Source organism: Myiozetetes cayanensis, unplaced genomic scaffold (assembly GCF_022539395.1).
Source record: "Myiozetetes cayanensis isolate MyiCay16 unplaced genomic scaffold, myiCay2020 scf4, whole genome shotgun sequence".
Classification (NCBI taxonomy): domain Eukaryota; kingdom Metazoa; phylum Chordata; class Aves; order Passeriformes; family Tyrannidae; genus Myiozetetes; species Myiozetetes cayanensis.
In genome coordinates, this window is record NW_026087631.1 from 51229459 (window position 1) to 51242623 (window position 13165).

The window sequence follows — 13165 nt, forward strand, 5'->3', positions numbered from 1 at the left end:
CTCACTCAAGACCTGAATCAGGGATGCTCCATGTCTTGGGGTAGCCAGCAGCAGTTTTGTCTGATTTCTATGAAACAAAGTGAAACATTCCCACAATCCCCACTTTTTCCATAAACACAGCCCAGCAGGGTAGATATGCTCACTTGAGTCTGACCTGTCTGCCAAACACATCCCTGTGTTCATAAGTCACTTTAAAAGGTTGGGCTCCCAAAACCGACAAGGAGAGTCTGAAGCATTCTGTAGTTTTCACACACTTCAGTCAGGGGGATCAACTTCAGAGCTGCTGAATAATCAAGACGCTCGAGTTGGGTAAATGACTGTGAGAATAAGAGCCATAAATCAGAGTGGGAGGTTTCAAGAATGCAGCTGGATTAATTAGGTTTGAACATTAATTGAACACTGAAGGAGGAACAGTTTTCTCCCATTACTGCCAGGTATCACTCCCAGAAAACATAACAATTGCTCCTTGTGCCTCTCTCTGAGACAACTTTGGTCCTCTGCTGTGCTTGTGCTTCCTAGAGCTCATCAGGCTAACGTTCCTCTTCTGGGTCACCAAAGGCCTGGAAAAAATTAATCTATATTTGTGTATCCCTGCCTCCATGGATCATCAGGACATCTGACCAAAAAGTATGGAAGAGTGTACTGCTGGAATTTTCTCCATGAAGAGGTGTAAGCAACCTTGGAAAACCAAATTTCTGCCTATAATAGTCCATGGTTTTACAGCAACATGTGTCCAAAATTTTAATTTCCAGAAAACTGTGCATGACATAGAATGTCATTTAATCAGAATGTTAAAAGAGCTCTTCAGAAAAAAATACAACATACTAATTCTTTGCCAACTCTTGGAATGTATTTATTTATGTTTGGATTTGTGTAAGGAAGTCTCATGCTATAATTCTTTATTAAAAACATGTAATTAGAAATAAACAGTACATTTATAGTCATAAATAAACCAGTAGTTTTTACACACACTAATGCTGGGTTTCCTCTTACAAAACTGGAAGTGTATTTCACCATCTAATTTTTTTTGCTTATATCTGATATAAAAGGATAAAGTTGCTGCATGAAGTTTATACTTATTGTGGGTTTCATATGTCCTCAGACTACAGTTTGTGCTTATTTTCCTAAAAATACTTATATGGGAAACATACACTTCTATTCTTGCTATTGATTTTGAATGCGGTTAATGAGCTTAAATACTGCAGAAAGAACATAATGATAATAACAAAGATTAATATATTTGCTGCTTTTTCCTACTTGGTCATGAGAATGACTGATTTGTATGAAAAAAAGAAATATACTTATAGAAAGGCTCAATCATACCAGCTGGTTAAAGGAAAAAATACATTATTTTAATTCCCCAGAACCTTATTTTCATCAGCTATGTGAAAATGCGTGGCCTGGTTTCTCAGATACTAGGAAAGCAGAATTCCTCAATGCTGTTCTCCTTTCTCATTTCTGTTTCCTGCAGATCAAGCTGATGATACTCAAATGTCACACGGTTGATGTGTTTGCCACTGGAGACCATTCGCAGCACGGTGTTGTCACAGCCAATCTTCATTTGGGCTAATTAGGGAAGCGAGATATAAGGGAGATATAAAGATACACTTACATGAGAGAGAACGTGGGAAAAAGAATATATAAATTGAGAATTATGAAGCACTGATGCATGCAGTTTTAGAAATACAACAAATCTGTGTGTAGTAATGACCTGCCAGTCATAATATTGCTGATTAATTTTTGTACTTTTTAGTTCTGCTTTACAATGCTTGGATATTTAATAAAGCACTGTAACCTTCACTCCTGCAAATGCCACTCCACATCTATGTGCTACTATTAAACACCATGAGTGATGGGTAAAGATAACAGTACTCTATCCCAGGGATAACCAAAATTAGCAATATTGAAATGTTTCCTGTTAGAGGAATTGAGTGGGTTTGTTCATAAGGATGTTCTTCACAGTGATAAAGCCATGTGAGCATCCCATCAAAACAAATTCAAATGGCAGTGCCCAGCATATGGACTCTGAGTGAAAACAAGTGTCACTAACCACTGCTTTAGATAAGCCATTTGAGTGGGGGCTTGGCAAAGCCTGTTTCATTGTTGGAGAAATCTGGTGTGTCATTGAGAAGGCAGGGGCTTTTGAGATGGAATTTCATTTCGTTCACAAAAGACATTTTAGTCTCATCTCAGTGCTCAGTATTTGCTCAGCACCAGTGCTTTCCAGTACAATCTTTGAACAGTGCCTGGACTGTTGAGTTGTGATGTGATGAAAGGCAAGAGAGACCAGAGGGGTGAAGTATCAGGCACATTCCTGCTCTCCAACTCTGTGGAAATGCCACTTGCCTGGTGCCCCCACTGATACTCCTGAGGTACAACAGGTGTGCCACAGGGTCTGTCACATCACTGCCACACCTGTAGTCTGCTATTGAATATCATGGAAACAGGGAATTCTTATTTTTATGGGGACAAAGAAGTCACTGACCTGTCATGATAGTGAAACAGGTTCAGAGTCCCTACAGGGTTCATAGTGGAGAATGAGAGCTCTGAGGCTTTTGGGGTATGTGCTATACCTGTGGCAGAAAAGAAGGCTCTGGAAATGCTGAGTAAGTGACAGAAAAGCTCCTTAAATGTAAACACACTTCCCTCCTTTGTTGTAAATTTCCAGACTTATTTATGTGCTGACATTCTAACAATCATATTTGTCATAGAAGAAGCATTTTTTAAATATGCATAATTTAACATTCTTATAATCATTACAGCAGGGCAAAGTGGTCATGGTAACACACAGCCAAAACACAGAATTGTATAGCTTTAGCTCTCATGTTCTGCTAGATGCGAAGTTCACCAGTCTAGCAGGAAATCCAGGTTGCAGGGTTGGGATGGGGTAGGTGTCTGCATGTCTTACTGTAGTTAATTCTTTTATCATGTGGCGGCAATTGGAAGAAGGAGTTCTTACCAGACCCGTGAAAGGAGTGACAGAGGTCAGCTAGTGGAAACATCTTGGATGGGTCTAAGCCAGCTCCTCCTAGAAGCTCTACAAAATCTCCCACTCCTGCACAGCCTACTGATGGTTTCTAAAAAGGCAAAGGTTAAAAGTTATTTGTCATTTCTCTTCAAAATGTTGCAGTTCTCTAGACGTGAATGCAGTAGGTTTTAGAAATCCCCTTTGCTCAAGCCTGTTTGAAATCAGTTTCTCATCCTGAGCAATACTCTTTTGATTTGACATTAGTAAGACAACCTTTATTAATTCCAAAGAAAGACCTAAGTAGGCTCTCAAAATTACTGACAAGTAGTTAAGGTGGTAATTCAGCCGCTTTTAGTGCAGATAAACAATCTGATTCTGGATGTAATCAAATTAATCCAGTTAAGGGCTGCATGTGAACACATGCTCGGCTCGCAGACAGGAACTTCAGTTCCACTATACCATACTCATTCCTAAGCAATAAGTGTTCTAAAATGTACCACTGTGGCAAAGGTTAAGTAAAGTAGGAATTAACCAAAAGGGTAGTTTTGCACAAAAACAAGAGCTCACTGTATATCGAACCCACAAGTACACGGACACCTTGAGCACCTTTGGGCTGTCACCCCTATGCTGCTATTTAGGTGCCTGATTTCTTTACCTTCCTTTGCAGTTGTCGCATTTCTGTCCTCCCCTGAATAACTCCACTAGTTCACTTGGCCATCTCTCAAAGCCTGGTCAGCTCATACACTGGCAGTCCCCATAAAGGACCTAGGCTGCCAGACTCACTGGCAGGGCAAAAGAAACTGTCTTGCTCTATTCTTCTGGATATTTTGGAATTGGCACATTCTCAGACCTCCCAGGCACAGGGTATCACCAACAGCTCTTGTCCTCTCCTCTCTGTTCTTCACCAAGAACCAAATTCTGTGACCAAACCCCAGTTCAGAGCAGATGGAGCAGAGGATGCTCAGCATGCTGAGCAGACAGTCAGTTCTGAGCACATTTGTATTTTCTCCATGCTAATACCTTTCTAATTTGTGTCTCCTTTCTCTCTTTAGAGCAGTTGCTGCTTTCATTAGTTTAAATACAGACACACTCCTTTCTTTATAATGAAATTCATACCCTTTTTTAGGCAAGCAATAGTTACATGCACTAATGGTACTTTGCATAATTTGCCACTGCAACATTACAGAGACAATAGTGACAGAGACAGACCCAACTGTTATCTCTGGGGGAAACCAGAACCCTCAGCATGCATGCAGGTGGTCTGGAGCACACATGCTTAGCAGCCAGTGCTACAGGCTATCCCTGCTTCACCCCCTCTCTCTCTCCTGTGCCCAGGAAAACTGCACATGGTAGTAACTTCTTAGGAAATAAAGAACTCACCTTTAAAATTAGACCATTTAAATGTCCCAGGATAAGGTCAGATATTTTTATCACAACTGGGTAGATTATTGAGAAGCTGCAGTTTCTGTGCTGGTGAGGAATGACCATGGTAAACCTTCCTGAGGGAGTCTGAGAAATGACATTGCAAGCTGGGACACAGAAGAAGGTACAAGAGTTACACTGAGTGTAGCAAAATTATGTACTTCCAGTATCAAAAAAGGAGAGGGGATTTAGTTACTGAGAGTTACAACCAAATGCCGAAAAACATGAATATGGCATTTTCTGGGGTTCTTGCATAACATTTGTTCCTTAAAACTTCCCATTTTTTAACTCTGTATCATGCCGTCTGGTGGAACTTGACAGTGAAGCAATCATTGTGAGAGCTCACACCCCATACCCATACATCAGGGGCTCATGCTCTCAAGGGCTCATACAGTTTGCCCTGTAGGGGCTACATGTAGGTGGAGGACTTTTGTTTAGCTTTGACAGGTTATTTCCTGATATTGCCAGCAATCCCTTAACTCCAGTTCTACTCCTCTTAACTGGAATTCCTTACCCTGCAAAATACCTCATTGAAATGAGACTGTAATTTTGTCTTTAGGTTCAAAATTAAGAGTTCATGTAAGGGAGTAACTTATCATCCATATATATAGCCCAAAGGATCCTTGACACAGACCTGGGGGCCTGGAGCTGCTTCAGCAGGACAGTCAAGGACACCAGCCACTTCACAATAATTACATCCACCAGACTGGGGACCCAGCTTGCAGGCTCATGTCTGAATAAACTGTATTAAGGACAGGGCAGACATGCTGTCACCTTTTGTCTTTCTTTCTTTTTGGCACTTTGAATAGTGAGGCAAATAAATCAGACTAGCCTGAGCAGTAATTGTTAAATGTCCTTTCTCCTCCTGTTTACAAAAACAATGCAAATGAAGCAGTGGAATAGGCTGCCCAGACAAGTTGTGGGTGTTGCACTGCTGAAAGAGTTAAGGGCCAGATTGGATGGAGCCCTGGACAACCTGGTCTAGGGGGTGGCATCCCTGGCCATGGTTGGAACAAGAGGATCTTTAAGGTCTCTTTCAACTCAAGCCATTCTATTATTCTACGATTATTTGTGCCTTGTCAGCTCACGGGCTTGTGGAAGGTGCAAATAAATCCTTGTGATCATATATCACACATATCACATTCAATACACTGGTTTTATTGTTGAACTTTTTCAAATATTTTTACACCCAGATCTAGAAATTGCTAAACTCTCTAAATTAATACTATTTGTTCTAGCCAAATGTATTGGAACATGCCAATATTAGATTGGGAGAGATCTTATTTGAAAGAAAGAGCCTTATGGTTCTGTATATTGAAGCCTTGCCTGTGTTATCCCTTAAGCTTTTTTTTCTTTTTCTTGCGACACACACTGAGCCTGAATCAAGTCTGCAGGTATGCAGGTGGGTGTGGCTCTGCTGGACTTAATGGAGCTGTGTTAGTGCAGATAATGACAGAGAATTCAGTGCAAAGCAATACATTCATTTTGCTTCCAGCACCAAATGCAAGCCCCTTTGATGGTATAAAATGCAGACTTACGAAAGAGATTGGTGTTTTTCTTGATTGTGACAGTAAATCCATTGCCTGGCTGATGAATCCTGAAGAAGATCATTGCTACGTTCTGTGATGACCTGATGCTCCGCTGAATGTTCCCACTTTCACAAAAGTCTACATATCTTTGAGAAGTAGTGAGGGGATGGTCCAAGGAACTTGGAAATTTCTCTCCTTTGAGAATCCAGCCATCAAATACCTACAGGGGTTCAATAATTGAAAACAATGCTTTTGCTTTTTGCTCTGTTAGAAGAGAACAAAAATATTAAGTATAACAGACACTTTTATTTTGACACGAAGATAGCCTCTTCAAATCCACCACTTGAAAACAAAAAGTTTTTGCATTTATTGATTTTCTAGCATTTAACTAATAGTTCATACTTCAATTGGTATTTAGGAAAGGGATACATAAAACTTTTAATACTGTCTTAATTTCCTTCAGGTGACAATTTCGGAGTTTTTTGGGTTTTTTTGAGAGAATTATCTCTTTTTGCTTCAGCGTCATTACATTTTTTTTTTTTTTTTACAATTGCAATTTCACTGTTACTATGAAAAGTGTTTGATGAGCTTGATTTGGAAGCCACAAGAAATATGTCTCCCTCTCAAACTCTGGACATTATGTCTATTGATCTCGCCTGTAATTTTCCACCTGTAATTTCTGTGTCTGACAGTTTGTCATTAATGGTCCCAGAGGCCTTCCAGGGGTATTAGAGTACAATAGAACTTTGGAGAGGAATTATTGGCAGAAGTATTATTCTTATCTGCATCTGCTCTTTCATGTCTTTCTAACACTAGAAAGCACAACAAATGCTGCATACTTGGCTGGACCTTAACCACTGACCTCTACAAATCTTTCTTTCACAAAAACAGTAGCAATTTCCCCTCTCCATCCTCAGAGAAAGGTGTCAGAAATAGAAATACATCTTAGCTCTAGCGTAGTTACACAGTTGCCTGTCTTGTTGTTTCAATTCCCTCCTAGCTGCACTCCTTCTATGTGCCAGTCAACAGTTCCAAAACTTAAGAACTGGATTCTGCCATTGCTTCAGTCAGTAATCCTAATGTGAGTAGGAGCCCCTGGTGGTCTAGGGGGTAAAGGCGCCGCGCTATCACCGCGGAGACCCGGGTTCGATTCCCGGTCAGGGCCACTCCCGGGCAGGTGGGGCTCGTTAGCCCTTAAAGGCAACCCACCTACGTCCTAAGGACCTCGCTGCCACCGTCCAAGCTCGCTTGGCCCCGGCAGATGAACCTTAGGATTAAAGGGTGGGCTCAGTTCCGCGCACACTGTGTCTCACCTAAAAAATCCAATGCGCAGGCTGGAAGGTGGAAAGACCTTCCCCAGATCTTCGCTCGCGAAGACTGGCCATTATAATCCTAATGTGAGTATGTGGGACTTCCTGATGAAAAAACATCAGGATCAGTCTCTGAATTTGCCACCACCATAAATTTCTGAGGTAAAGAAGTAGAGGTGCTCAAATTACACCAGAGAGAAGCAACCTGTATAAACACAGAAACTCGGGATACCATGGCCAAAGAAAGGAAACCTCAATAAAGTGTCAAAGATCTCTTGGCATTTTTTTAGCTTCCGTGAGTGACCATAGGTCTGGGTACAAAAGTCTTGGACCCACAAGAGGCTGAAGTTAGCCTTCCTGTAGGCATGTGAGGAGATAGGCTGCATTTCCCATGGTAAAGCGAGCAGGGGAACAACAGTACCTCTCCAAGAGCAGAAGACAAGTAAAGACTAAGGGCAGCTTTCCTCCTCCTCCTCACCATGCTGGAGGGTGAGCTTAGCTCACCACTAGGTGAGATGGGGCCTATGCTGTACCTGGCCACGGCAGAGCAAAGGGCAAGTGCAGGGTGAGAGAAGCAGCTGGGGACCATTGAGCCTTTCCTTCTCTCCCAGACTGAGTTCAGATCTTGGACAACATTCCTGCATGCCAGAAAAAATGTGCTGATAAAGTCTTTCGATACTCTGAGTCACGGGCCTCTTTCTGTTCAGAGCAAACGTCCTGAAAACCTCTAGCAGGGAAATTGTACTGAAAGCCTGCAATGATCCACTCACTGATAATCTGGTGCTAAGTGACCTGTGAGCAGAGGTCCCAGAGCAGTAAAGGCTGTTCAGAGAGCTGCATCATTATCTGCAGGGCTTCTGTGATTTACAGTGCAATGAGAAACCCTCCAAATAGGGCTGGTGGGCTTGGCTTCTACTGATCAAACTTTTCAGCCAGTCCCCCATGTATGGACACTCCAGAGAGGTTCTTCTGGAAAAATTCAGAAGAGCTGGTGCTGCAGTTTGGAGAGGTATCCTCATCCTGCATCTGACTTGGCTTTAGGGGGTGATGATGAGAGGACACATACTCAGAGTGGCTCAGGGAGGAGAAAGAGCCATCCCAGAGATGGTTCCTTTATGAAAGCCTGTTCTGCACACACAAACACACACAGAGACACGTATGCATATTTGCCTGCCCATTGCACACAGCAAAACTCTCACTAGCCAGATGATAGCAGGGAAGGGGAAGCATAGTGAGACTTGCAGATTCTTACCTTCAGGAAGTCACCCCCTTGGCAGTCAATGTTCACAAAGTCGTACTCTACTATGATGAGCTCCTCGGGCTCCCCAATGAAGAAGGTTGCACAGTGCAGCTGTGGTTGGTCTGCGGTGAAGGTGAACTGCCCCTCTGTACTCAGCATGTCAATGCACCCTGGAGAAGCAGGGACACGGGGCTGCTGCCTCTGCCTGCTCCGGAGGGAGACTCAGTGACAGCTTCCACAGTTCAGGGAAGGAGAGGGATAGCAGGAACCCCCTACACTGAGACCTAGCTGGCAGTGAGGACAGGGAGAGCCAGCTGAAATAATTAGTAGCCTGCCCAGCATCAGAGGATAAATAGTAACTTGCATGTGTGAACACAAGTGTGTGACAGTGGGATGCAGGGGGGGTGGCATTTCAAAGCATCTCTGAGCAGAAAGCTCTGTGTGTATATGTGCACAAGTGCACAAACACTCTATTCCTTCAGTTTTTTCACTTATCACTTTGCTTATTATTAAGCTGTTACTTATACCCCATCCCTTGGCAATGTCACATGGATGCCCAGGGACATGGATGTAGAATCCCCATCCTACACCCATTATTTGGGACCATTAACTGTGAGCCCCAACCCTCTGCTTCAACCACAGGTTTTCTGAGGTTTTAACACTTTGTCCTTCTTTTCCCTGGCCTTGCAAAAAGCTCCTACACTTCTGTCACTCCCAATTAGCCCCCTTCCCCTCCCTGAGCCCTGAGGTCCCTCCAGGACTCTCCCACCCCCCACTGGTCCCTACCAGAGCACCAAGGAAACTCACGGAGTGACCGCCTGTAGATCTGTCCTGCAGACAGCTCTCGCTTCAGATCTTCACTGAGGAGTAGGAAGGGCTCATCTTCACCAGCATCCCTCACCTGGTGAAAGATGGAGGGCAAAAAGAGTATGGGGCAAAGTGAAATGAAGCCCCTCCCTGCACCTATGAAGAACAGGCACAGCACATTATATCCCTTCTCCAGAAACAGTGCAGCTGTGGAATAGCTCAGTCAGAGAGCTGCCAACCTGCAGCAGAGGAGAAATAAACCTGGCACCTTAGAGGTGAGCCCAGCAGCTAAGTGCACAGTGAGTCTCTTAAATCCTCAGCAAAAATGCTGACTATAAACAAATGGAGAGGGAGTGCAGGACACACGGAACTGTTGCATTAAATGTTACCCAGGTGTAGGTTTAATGCAGGAGAAGTGGGAATAGGAGGGGAGAGAGAGAAAACCACAATGCTTGAAAGCCGGGAGTACAAGTTAGAAGACAGCAGTTAAAAGCACAGCAAGGTGTTTTAGTCATCAGCGATATTGCTCACCTCTAGGTATCTGGTTTCTCCCTTGGAGGCTGCCAGGAAAATGAGAACGAGGTGGCACTGAAACTGGAAAGCAGACGGCATGCTGACACCTCCTCTGGTGGCCCTCCCTCTCTCCGTGGCCAAGTTTCTCCCGGTCTGAGCTGGTAAGCAGGAGCCGCTGGGATGTCTTGGAGTGACTCTTTTTATAGAGCTGTTGGGAGGGGAGGCACTTGGTCCCCGTACTGATAGGGTAACCCATGGTAACTGAATTCCTCTCGCAGTGACACAGTACATGGGCATGACGAGGGTCCAAATCGCAGCCACAAATTTTCAAGCCAGTGGAATTCCCCTCTCTGACAGATGTCTTTTCTACTTGTCTGTCTGGTGGAGCTGAAAAGCTCTGCAGAGGAGAGCCCATCCCCAGGGGCACTCACGCAGTGTGTTTATTTGCAGTTACTCCAAAGTGATGAATGAGGAGCATTCTTCCCTTCTCCTGTTCTCCTGCTTCCCCATTTCAGGGCATTTCAGACCTGCAGGGCTCCCTACCTCCCTCCTGCTGCTCTATGACATGCAGCTCTCTGCAGCCCCTGTGTCAGGTGCTTCCCACTGGCCAGGCTGGCATCCCAGGCAGGTTTGCAGCCTGGGCCAGCATCCCTCCAGGGCTCTGTAGCAAGTACATGGGCAAAACCAGACAGCTCTCTTGGTCAGAGATGGCTTTCATACAGCAATTACAAAAACTTGGGGCTCCCAAGGGCATATCTGCCACAGAACACCTGATACTGCTTCAGCTCTGATCCTCAAGGGAAACTTTAGAAAGACCTTTAAACGATGAATCTGGTAGTCAAAATTTGTGACTATGCAGAGTACTAAACATCAGGAACTCAGGAGAGGTAGTACATGTAGACTATATTCTTGTTTTCCTTTCATCAGGATGAACCACCACTGAATCAATACTCTGCAGAGGGTAATAACCTTTTCCCACCTTAGGCTTCTAGCTAATGTCTCTTTCTAATCTGTGACTCTGTGACAAATTGTCACTGTGGTTCACCAAAACTTAGAAATAATATGAGCTGGACTTGCAAAGTTTAAAGTTTGTTGCTCCTGATTTCATTGTGACAACTTATGGACAGAAACATTTGCTTGCTGTTTCACCCGATTTGATGGTTGAAAAACAAATAACTAAACACTATTCTGTCTACACACCTATGGCTCTGACCTTATTATGCTGTAATTCTTATCTTATGGATTACTTTAATGTAAACTATAGTACTCTTGCATATCTGCATGAAACTTCTGCGAAATTGCCATATCTGTATGGCTTTCAAGAACATAAAAATCCCTAAGAAAATGGAAAACATTATTTTTGAACTTTGGCATCAAGCTGCATTCAAAAGTTGATAAAACTGCATTGGACAACTGAGTAGTTAATTACCCCACGAGCCAAGACTGAATTCATTTATCTTCATATGTTTACCTTGCATTGTTTAAATACTGTCATTTTATGCAAGGATTATCAGAAGGGAGTTTGGAATCTGAAATCCATTCAAGTTCCTTAGGAATGACAAGTTTAGTTGGAAAACTGCATGGTTTAATCCCAATTTACCTTAGAGACAGCTGGGAGATTAATCAGGGAGGTGCCCTGGAGACCATCAGGATCCTGCAGGGCCAGAAGGGGCTGCATGGAAGCCCAGCCTTACTTTTCTTATGTTCACTCTCTGAAAAGACAAATAAGGTTAGAATTACTGCTTGACCCCTCCATTCCCTGTCTTCAAGGCATTTTGCAGAATCCAATCCCAATTCTGGCTGGGGTGTCCCAGTTTTCCCTACCAGTCCCCAGACTAGACCTCAGATACTGAGGGTTTAGGAGTACATTCAGCTCAGCATGCATCAGCTGCAAGTTGAGCTATGGGGGGCAGGAGCCTGAGCCTGAGGGCGGAAGCTGTGAGCTGCCAATCCTTTGAATTCCAAAAGGCCCAGCCACCTGTGGCACCAGCCAGGTGACCAGACACTTGGAGACACAGCAGGAGCCGAGGACTCAGCTAGAAGATCCCAGACTCAGAGTTATTATAAAAGTCCAGGGGTTCCTTTGTTCAGGGTCCCTCCTCAGAGGCACCATTATAAGGTTTTTGAGATGGTGCTACACCATGATAAAATTACTTAAAGGAACCAAAGGTCTGAGATTCTGCAATAGGAAACCTGGGGTCAAGCTGGTAAGGAAACCTAGTCTGACTATGTGAATGTAGGGTGTGCAGAGAGTTAAATGAGGACCCATCAGCTCACTGGACAGCCTGCTGTGAAGGGGCTTCAGTCACAGGAGTTAAAGTCTCTGGTGGTGGGAGTGTGACTTCCAGAATGCCTCCTGAATGGTGAGACAGGAAAGTTTTCCTAACATGAGTCCTTGAAAATCTTCAGTAAAGGAGAGAGAGTTTGATTTGTGTGAATCTGACCAGTTACGGAAGATTTGGTTAAATTCAGCTCCCAAAATGAGTCAAGGAGATATGCCACTGTAGTTAAATCATTATGACTATCTATTAAACCAGATGTGAGGTGATCTACTCAGAATGAAACATACCAACAGTGATGCCAGTGTATTTTAAATTCTTACCTATGAATAAGTGAGGCCTGGGCTTAGCACGACATCCATTGGTGGTGGTGCCCAGATAAGCAGGAAGCCCTCAGCAAGATGAGGGGATGTCCTTCTCTAATGATCAAGGCGGTAAGAGGGAAGATAGGAGCCACCTTCACATGTCTTGTAATTTATTACTCACACAGGACCTATGGTGACTGAAATTTCTGTGCAACACCTGTAGGAGTTTGTTTTGAGTGTAAAAATATTCTGTATAATGTTAGTGCACAAGCTAAACTCAAACACCCCTTGCTGTTGATATGCAGCTTGATTTTAACAGAGGTGCTAAGGTGTTTTTTTGCATTTTGTTTTTCAGCTCTGGGCTCAGCAGGAGCTGATAAAGCACAGGGACATCCTGCCCAGCCTTGTTGCAAGGTCTCCAAGTGGCTAGGGTAATCTCCTGTGTGCTCAAACACAGGGCTGTCCTCAGCCTCCAAACTCATATGCTTCCCTTTGTGCAGCTCTGATGCCTGGGGAAAGCAAGTATTTGGGATGGGGATAGGAAATCACATGCAGAGAGGTGCAGCTGCTACTGGCAGGAAATCTGCCCTGAAGAGCCTCTGTGCCTGATTCAGGCAAATAGATCCCAAAAGGGACCAGTCCAAGGGAAAAGATGGGATTCATCTTCCAGGCCTATGTGCCAGCTGTCAGAGGATGAGGGAGGATAGGAGGCCATCTTCTCAACTCTTCTGCCTCCTCACAGGGTATCACAGGTCCCCTTTGCCTGCTAAAATGCTGCTTTTGTTAAAATCA

The 13165-nt window shown here is 43.8% G+C and overlaps 1 protein-coding gene across 1 annotated transcript; it reads right to left on the reverse strand.

Annotated features, from left to right (window-relative positions):
- Positions 1-828: 828 nt before the first annotated feature.
- On the reverse strand, positions 829-9976 carry CRHBP (corticotropin releasing hormone binding protein). The gene is made up of 7 exons (XM_050328765.1): positions 9808-9976; positions 9277-9370; positions 8482-8639; positions 5929-6139; positions 4349-4497; positions 2960-3077; positions 829-1566 (listed from the first exon to the last, which is right to left on the reverse strand). Exons 1-7 carry the CDS (start codon positions 9886-9888, stop codon positions 1409-1411), a joined length of 969 nt encoding a protein of 322 aa, XP_050184722.1. The 5' UTR covers positions 9889-9976; the 3' UTR covers positions 829-1408.
- Positions 9977-13165: the final 3189 nt, after the last annotated feature.

Excerpts from the sequence above, each read along its gene's own strand:
- CRHBP (XM_050328765.1), bottom strand. The coding sequence starts at position 9,888 with ATGCCGTCTGCTTTCCAGTTTCAGTGCCACCTCGTTCTCATTTTCCTG. Across the intron at positions 8,640-9,276 it reads GATCTACAGGCGGTCACTCC|GGTGCATTGACATGCTGAGT; the intron begins GTGAGTTTCCTT and ends CTGCTTCTCCAG. Across the intron at positions 3,078-4,348 it reads TAAATGGTCTAATTTTAAAG|AAACCATCAGTAGGCTGTGC; the intron begins GTGAGTTCTTTA and ends TTGCCTTTTTAG.